General features: G+C 32.7%; 1 protein-coding gene across 1 annotated transcript; it reads left to right on the top strand.

The window, feature by feature from the left end:
- The first annotated feature begins 8,634 nt into the window (after positions 1 to 8,634).
- Positions 8,635 to 9,384, top strand: LOC110914143. Its single transcript, XM_022158959.2, has 2 exons — positions 8,635 to 9,016; positions 9,169 to 9,384. Exons 1-2 carry the CDS (start codon positions 8,681 to 8,683, stop codon positions 9,193 to 9,195), a joined length of 363 nt encoding a protein of 120 aa, XP_022014651.1. The 5' UTR covers positions 8,635 to 8,680; the 3' UTR covers positions 9,196 to 9,384.
- Positions 9,385 to 9,738: the final 354 nt, after the last annotated feature.

Here is a 9,738-nt window from a genome sequence, read left to right as displayed (position 1 = left end):
CCATCATATGGTGGAGTTTATCAATTGAAGAAAGGTTCTCTCCCCTTCAAACACCTAGGGTTGCTTATAGGTGCAAATATGAATCTTGCTCGTAATTGGGATCCGGTGGTGGAGGTCTTTAGAAATAGGCTCTCGATATGGAAGGCAAAAAATCTCTCATAAGGAGGTAGAATTAATTAAATCCGTACTAAACTCCTAACCTACGTATTATTTTTCGTTATTTAAAGCTCCGATACAAGTTGTGGAAACCCTTAAGAGAATTAAACGGGTTTTCTTTTGGGGAGAGTGTGAAGAAAAGGCGAAGATGAATTGGGTTGCTTGGGAGAAGACAATAGCGCCAATTGAATATGGTGGGGTTGGTTTTGGGTCCTTAAAAGACGCGAATCTAGCTATGTTGGCAAAGTGGTGGTGGAGCTTTAGAGTTGAAAAAGATGGTTTATGGCGAAAACTTATATGGGCAATTCACCATAATAATAGATCATGGACGGTGATCCCGGCTAAGCTTACAATTCCCGGACCTTGGAAGCAAATTTTGAGTATCCAGAATTCGCTTTGTGGCTTGGGTTGGACCTAAAGAAGACTATTAGAGTTGTGATGGCAGATGGGTCGAATACAGCGTTCTGGTTAGATTGCTGGTTGGGGAATACACCACTGCAATTCACATTTCCTCGCTTGTTCGCCATTGAAAAGTCCAAGTTGTGTTGTGTTGCTTGCCGTATTTCTTCCAGCTTTGTTGAGCCGCGGTTTGTGTGGGATTGGATGAGACCCATCGCCTATGCAAATGAGCAGCAAGACTTGATTGCACTTTCATCTCTTCTTGGTGCCACTAAGCTATCGACTGGACATGATAGGTATATATGGGAGTTGGATTCAACAGGTATGTTCACTGTCTTCAGCATTAAAAAGGCTCTCAATCAGTTTAACAAAACAAGACCTAGCTGTATACTTAAGTGGAACAATTGGGTCCCAAAAAAAGTATGAATTGTGTCTTGGAGAGCTGAGATTGATAGGCTTCCAACTAAGGCGGCATTGGTTAGGAGACGGATTAACGTCCAGGATTTATTATGTGTTCTCTGCGGGGAATATGAGGAGTCGAGTGAGCATTTATTTGTCGCTTGCCACTTTGCACAAATCATATGGTAAAATATTGCTTTAGGGTGTAGAATTCCTCCTATCGTGGCCTTCGACTTCAAAGACTTGATGGATCTACATGATTTCAGCCCTGGTTCGAGGAAGAGTAAAAAGACTCTACATACGGTAGTTCTTACATATACACATACATCTATAAACATGTATATACATATATATATATACACACAAATATAAATTATACATATATATACACACATACACCTATATATACACACACTTATACATACATATATACTTAAATATAAATTAAATTTATAGTTTTATATTGTACCAATCTATTAGATTTTTATCAACTATATACAAATTTACAACTATATCTATACGTACTAGCTCAACCACGCCAATGAAAAATTAAAATCAAAACTAAAAGTTAAACCCTTAAACCAATAAATGACAGTCTTTCATCGCCTCAATATTTCATGTCGTTACCCTAAGTCGATCGTCTTCTGCCCTCAACGTAATTGTTCGTGCAAGATAATCATCGCCTCGTCAGCCACAACATTGTTATTCATAAGAAAAATATTATGCCATGAAATATGCATGTTTTTAAAGACATAAAAACTTGAGACCCAGCATTGTCACTCTCTCAGCAAATTTAAATTGGGTGACACGGTTGTCCAAATCGCTCGAACTTCGCTCGACGCTTGCTCGGAATTTTTACTGCTCGAAAAATGCTCGCTTGATTTGATGCTCGGTCTTATATGAGCCGCTCCACTCGGTTCAGTTTGTAAACGAGCCAAGCACGAGCAAAGGTCCGCTCGGTTCGGCTCGGCTCGTGAACAGCCCTAAACAGCTCCATGTTTTCTTGATTTTTGTATATGGTGTCGGGTCAATCTGATTTTTGCGGTTGAAAACTTGATTTTAGAGAAGGTCAATCTGAATTTTAGATCTTTGTTGTTGAAAACTTGATTTTAGAGAAACTGTTGATTTTTGTGGTTGAAAACTTGATTTTAAAGAAACTGTTGATTTGTGGTGCCGGTGCTGCCCCGTGGTGACCCGCGCGTTGGTGCCCCGTGGTGCCCGCGCGTTGGTGCCGGTGGTCGATTGAAGTGTGGTTTTGGATTTTGTGGCAGTGATGATGAAAAAAAAAACGCATATTTTGATGACGATTGGCGTGGCAAGGATGGTGGAGGGGTAGGTTTTTGAACGTGCAACCCCACTTTGCAGCCTCTGATTATCGGAAAATCTGAGTCAAACCCCGTTTTTTTCAAGAATACACTTATTGTTTAGATTTTTGTTTGTTGGTTTTTTTATTTTTTTCCCCAGTGGATGATGAAAACAATCTATCTGAGACACCTACCGAGTTGCGATTTCTGGGTGCGTTCGATTTGGGTAAAAAAGGTTTTGTAAAAAAAAAAGTTAAAACCGTAAACTTTTTAACGTAAAACGTAAAGTTTTTAACGTAAAACCTAAATTTTTTAACGTAAAAAGTTTAACGTAAAACGTAAAAAGTTTAATGTAAAACGTAAAACGTTAATCGTTTAACATAACACGGAAAACGAAAAAACGTAAAACGTAAAAAATTTTAACGTAAAAAGTAAAAAGTTTTATGTAAAACATAAAACGTAAAAAGTTTAAAAAGTTTAACGTAAAATGTAAACTTTTTAATAATACAAAAAAGTTTAACGTAAAACGTAAACTTTTTAATAATACAAAAAAGTTTAACGTAAAACCTAAACTTTTTAACGTAAAACGTATAAAGTTTAACATAAAACGTAAACAGTAAAACGTAAACTTTTTCAGGTAAAACGTAAAAACCAATATAATAATACAAAAAAGTTTAACATAAAACCTAAATTTTTTAACGTAAAACGCAAAACGTAAAAAGTTTAACGTAAAACCTAAACTTTTTAACGTAAAACGTAAACTTTTATGTAAATACTTTTTAACGTAAAAGGTAAAACTTTTTCTATGTAAATTGTAAAACGTAAAAAACCGTGTGATAAAATGGCGCCTAAACAAGGGGCGTGAATGCGGGGCATAAAAACGCCGCGAAAAAAAAACGGGACGTAAAAAACGTCGCGTTAAAACGGGACGTAAAAAACGGCGCGTTAAAAAAACGACGCTTGAAAAAGCCGAGCGTGCAAAAACGACGCCATAAAAATGATGCGTGAAAAATCCAGGCGTAAAAACGGCGTACAAAAACCGGCGCGCAAAAAAAATTGTTTTGTTAAAAAAATTTGAATCTAAAAATGCTTTTAATAAAAAAATTATGTTTAAAAAATAAAAAGTAATATAATAAAACAAAAAAGTAATAAAAAATAATAAAGACAAAAAGACAAAAATAAAAATTTTACTAAACTAACCTTTTGGATTAAAATATTAAAAACATAATAAGACAAAATATATTTAATATTAATTTTAGTTACTTTTAATCTTATTCATCTATTTTGTTAATTTAGTGGCTAGAAAGTGGTTCTCTCATTTTTTACAACTGAATGTGATTTTCATTTTAACATCCTTTATTTATATATATAAATATATATTTCAAACTGTCTTAGACGCAAGGGTGAACCCATTAGTTAGGGAAAGGGTCGCTCAAAATCAAAGAATATTTTAATACTAACTGTACAAGCAATCATGTCTAGTCTCAAGAAATTTGACATTGATCACCATTAAATTTCGACACTGACTAGGGCTGTAAACGAACCGAACGAAACGAACAAGGTCTTGTTCGTGTTCGTTCGTTAAGGAAATAAATGTGTTCACGAACGGTTCATGAACACTTACCGAACGAGATTTTATGTTCGTGTTCGTTCATTAAGGAAATGAGCGTGTTCGCGAACGGTTCACGAACACAAACGAATACAAATAAATTTGGCGAACGCGACGAAGGATAAAGATAGATGACCCAGAGTGTAGCACTTGAACTTGAATCCCTTATTGTGGAACGGAGGTCGATTGTATTCGTGGATGTAAATAATGAGAAATGAAAGGGAAATGATGCATAAACAAGGTGAAAGTGAGTTTCCTAGTTTAATTGTTAGGGAAATAAAAAAATAAAAGTTTAATAATATAAAAAGTACAAATAAAATATAAGAAAGTACAAATATCTTCAATTAAAACACAAACATTCGAACATAAACGAACGCAAATCAACGAATGTTCATGAACACGTTCACGAATACCTTATCGAACGTTCACGAACACAATCGAACGAACGAGACCTCTGTTCATGTTCGTTCATTTAACTAATCGAACGAAATTTCTTGTTCATGTTCGTTCGTTTATTAAACGGACGAACATAAACGAACTTCCCGCCGAACGGTTCACGAACTGTTCGCTGAACGTTCGGTTCGTTTACAGCCCTAACACTGACCCCCAAGAGAAATTAAATTAGAGTTGTAAAATTTTGCAAATATAAATCTATAATAAACTATTTAAGATTAAGCCATTTAAAGACATGGCTACATAAGCCCATGTTAAATATCAACTAAACATTTAAGCCCATCTTTAAACAACTCACTTAAAGCCCATTTTAAATAACAACTAAACATTTTGTGTTTTGCTACACTTTTATAGAACACAAACATATTGTACCAACGTCTTCAAGGGAAATAACAAGATTTGTCGAATGCATTATCATTGATTTATCAACCAAACTACTACTCAAGAAGTTTAGATTAGAGGGATTTATTTCATTTTTTGGGGAAGTGAAACTCTTTTTGTAAAAACATAAACTTGTAATTGAAATGGTTAACATAGATGATGAATACATTAACCAAAAGAACCTAAGATAAGAGACAAACATCATCTATCGCCAACACACTGGGTGTGATTGTTTCAACAAAGTCATATATATTCAAATCTAGAAGTTTGGGAACCGTTTTAACGAGGTAACATCTGACTTACTTAACTGATCGAGTACTTTGGGTCATTGTGATAAATATGGTGGGTTTGATATACCAAACCGAGATGTGTCAATATGATTGACTATGAGATTAAACCTTCATCTACTTTGATATTTGAAACAAAGAAACATGTTTCATTTATACTAGTGTATCGTTTATTGAACTTAACTCACATTTTACTAGTTGCAACAAGTTGTGAGAGACTTTTTCTTCAATTAAGTATAGGAAGTCTAATTTGAGTAATCATATCGGTAATGAGAATTTGAGCGAAAGTTATATTTTAAAATACTTGCTTAGCAATGTTTCTCTAGATTATGTATAGTTTAGGTTTCTAAAAAATAAAAACCTGAAGAGAGCAACTGTGGGGATATATACGTATTAAGCATTTCTAACGACGTTTGATGATCACGCAAAAATAGACTGAAAGTATAAACACAAGGCATTAAGGGTTGTATATGAGTGGCCTAGTCTATTTGATCTCTCCTTATCCTTACCCATCCTTTAATCCTCTACTTGACCCACCACACCACATAAAATGTCCGACGTAATCCACCACTAGACCACTTGTTTGTTTTATGCAGTTTTCATCAATGGTGACATCAAAACTTATTAGTCACAGGATTATTATAAGTTCTCTTATCTAGCGACTACAGCTAATGGTTAAAATGTCAAACTCGTATTTTTAATGAAAAGAAAAAAAAACATATTCTTAAAATAAAAATCAAACAAATGTAATTGTCCCGTGAATCAGAAATCCGCTTGACCCTCCTTTGTTCCGCTCATGATTTTTATGAGGACTATCGATTCTTCTTGTTATGAATCATTACACTTATCAAAATTAATATATTTTATTCATGATACATTTTATTTTTTAATATTCAAGAAATATAAAAGAAACTAGAATGACTACTTCGGTTCAATCTCTTAGAAAGAAACTAGAATGATTGGATTAATATGGTTGTTCAGTTATAATGAACCATGAATGCATCTAAAATATAGTCTCAAGCTGGACCACGTACTAAACGGGAAGAAGAATAAGAACAAAGACAAAATTATTAAAATGGATTTTTTTTTTTTTCTATATTGGCTAGTATCACTTGTCCTATTTGAGGTCAATTGTTCTTTAAAAATAAATTTAGTTTAATCTTCATTTCGCATTTTTACTTAAATTACAACATATTTTTTATTATTTACAAATTAAGGTATTTCGTCAGAAATAATAAAAAAGAAGTAGATTTTCTTTTTTTTAATTTGATCTTACTCGCATATGTTGGATAAAATGTTGGACGTACCAATAAAAATGATTTGGTTTGATTTTGAATCATTTTCAACATAATTCATTGATAACATTTAATATTAATAATATCATTTCATTATCAAACTATTTATTCGTATACACGTCGCCTTGTCTCAAGTTGACTTGTTTTTTAAGTTGGTATAGACTTCTTTATATATGTCATAAACTCTTTTAAGACTAAAAAGAAATACAAATTTGAATTTGAGTGGTTCAAAATTTATCGTCTCATTTAACATATTATATATTGTCATGTATGTGAGGAAATTCTAAATTTAACATGTTATATATTGTCATGTATGTGAAGAAATTCTAAACAATAGACATACACATACTTTTTGAATTATGTGAGGTAATTTTCGACAATAGACATATACATACTTTTTTATTTAGGATAGATTACATGTGATACCTCGGCAAACTTTTTATGAAACTTAATCAAAATTTATTTTCTTTGGACTCCGTAGGTAAATTTATTGACAAAAATAAGTTACTATTTTTTTTGGGATTTTTTGGGCACCATAGTAAATCCGTCAAGGTTTGGGAAAACAATAGAAGAATTATTTTTTCCTTTTTCTTTTTTCTTTTTTCTTCTTCTTCTTTTCTTCTTTTTTTTTTTTTTTTTTTTTTTTTTTTTTGGCTTTCGTATACGTCAGTGAAAATCAGTTTTATACTAAGAATTAAGAAACATATTAAAACTTTTACCTTCTAAATTGTAACATTTAAAAAAGTACGATTTACAAGCAAGTTTTTTTTATTAAGTTTCATACTTAATTTTATATTGTGTATAATATATATAAGAGTAAACACTAAACTGCGAAAATGGTTCCTGAGCTTAGGCTACTTTTATCATTTCAGTTCAAAAATGTTTTTTTTTTTTTTTTTTTTTTTTTTTTTTGTATGTGGGTACCTGGGTTTCATTTTTGTTGTCATTTTCATCGAATTAACAAACTGTGTTAAAATTTTCTGTTAACTTCTCCCTTTTTATCAGTTTCCTCATTTATTTAAATTAAGGGTATAATCATCATTTTGTGCCATAATATATTTTAATTAAATTAGGAAAACAACAAAAAAGGAGTGAAGTTAATAAAAAATTTCTAATTAGATAAAAATGACAACAATAATGAAACCTTAGAAACCCGGATGCAAAATTTTTCATTTTTGAACTTAAGTGACAAAAATATAAAAAACTCAACTCATAGATATTTTGACATTTTACTCTATATATAATAGATCCGGTCTATTTATTTGTGACATTGCATATTTATTTTTAGCTTTTTAATATTTTCATGTTGAAATTTATCGTTAACAAGAAAACAGAAATAGTTAATTTGAAGTTGTGTGTCTAATTTTTATCTAGTTTTAATACATATTACCTATATATTAAAATTTGAAGACAATGAACAGTAACATTATCAAGGGGATTAACAAATGGTATCGGGTATTGGTACTAGTATCAAATTTATCAAACCAGGTATAAATTCGATACGGAATCGGTACCGACTTTTGACATTTTCGGTATCGGTTTGGCACCGGTATTCACCGGTTTTTACTCTCAAATACCCGTACCGTACTAGCACCGACCGGTATCGAACCGTACCGTGCCAGGTATATTCGGTACCGGTACCCACTTTTAGGGATTTTTGGTAACGGTATTTTCTGTACCGGTTGGTACCGAGCTCATCAAATCCTGTAACAACGCAAATAATTGCACCGTTTAGATTACTTTTCATACATAACCCGATGAATAGTAACATCATCAAGGGGATGAGCAAATGGTATCGGGTACCGGTACTGGTATCAAATTTACCAAACTGGGTATATTTTCAGTACCGACTGGTACCGACTTTTGACATTTTCGGTATCGGTTTGGCACCGGTATTCACCGGTTTTTACCCTCAAATACTATACCATATGGTACCGAGCATTTTCTGTGCCGGTACCTAATTTCGATGATTTTCCGGATTGGTACTTTTGGTGCCGTTACCTGTACCGAGCCCATCCATATTTTAATGTGTTAGTACCGTAATAACTAAACTGAAAGCAACCGAATTTCCAACGTGTAGGACGTGTTGGTCCTATTATTATATATTAGATTATTTAAAATCGTTTTTTAGGACGAAGTGACTATCGTTACCACATCATTTTTATTTATGTTTTGATATTCGGTATCTGATTGTCGTTGCCGACACACGTTTCGCAGACACTAGGTCCCCGCCGCAACGCGCGGGCGAAAAATCAACTAGTTTATAATCATAAAGAAATTATCATAGCTATATAACAAAGTCTTACACTCTTAAGTAAATAAACGACATATGACACACAAAAACACATGCACCACCTATATAAAGCTTCCAATTATGCTACCCACGTCTCATCTCCTATGATTACATACAACCATACACTTCTTTATCCCCCCATCCATTACATACACATCATGTCTCCTTCATTCCTCATGGCTGATATCCCATCTTCACCTACACCTTCTTCCAAAGTTCAGTTGGTTCCTAAAGCTGTATCCGAAAGGCTTCTCGTCAAATTCGCTGACATGTCTGAATTCGGATTCGATTACTCCCAAAGCGGCCTCTGGTCCCCACCCGTTCCACGCACTGTGTTTCTCAGCTCCCCGGGGAACAAGATTTTGACACAAGATGAAATTCTACACAAGTTAGAATCTGTAGTGGATCGAAGAAGAAGATACTCATACGACTGTTTCAATGTATGATATACTGGTTTTCTGATTTTTTAATGATTTGAAAGTTACATAGATTTATTAAGTTGTAACATTTATTCGGAATGTCATTTGGGTCATGGGAAATGAATTAAAAATATTGCATTATTTGATATATGTCATTATTTGTATTTTTGCAGGCACTTTTGTGCTCACCAAAACGTTGAAGTATGGGATGGATGGGCTTGCATTATTATTCCCCTTCATTATTATTATTATTGATATAATTACATAGTTGTTTTGTGGTACATTATTTTATTTTATTTTTTATTTTTGTTAATATAGTTTAAGGAAAGTAGATATGGTTGTATGATACCACTGTGAATGTTGCATTAATTAATTGATTAGTTCAAATATTTTATTGTGTAATTGTTCGTTTTATGTCACATGTTTACATGTGCTTGGTTTAACACATGACACATCCCATGTGAAAAAAAAAATCCAACCCATTTCACAAAAGAGTAAATAATATCCTTTTCTTTTTTTTTTTCTCTAAATTTTTCATACAGAAAGCTAATGAGGTATATTTGTTTCATTTTTTTCTATCTTCGTCTCATTTTCAATTTTCTATATGTTCTAATCTTGTTTAAAAAAAATAATTAAACATAAAGAGCAGAAGGTTACAGTATATTTCACTTCATAAAACCGATAGATTCATATTCTAACCAAATTAAAATTCGGTTTGCAAATAATGAAAATCCCTAATCTGA

The sequence above is a fragment of the Helianthus annuus genome, chromosome 4, assembly GCF_002127325.2.
Source record: "Helianthus annuus cultivar XRQ/B chromosome 4, HanXRQr2.0-SUNRISE, whole genome shotgun sequence".
In the NCBI taxonomy this organism is placed as follows: Eukaryota; Viridiplantae; Streptophyta; class Magnoliopsida; order Asterales; family Asteraceae; genus Helianthus; species Helianthus annuus.
The sequence above is the reverse complement of the archived record's forward strand: the minus strand, read 5'-3'. Positions and strand labels throughout refer to the sequence as shown.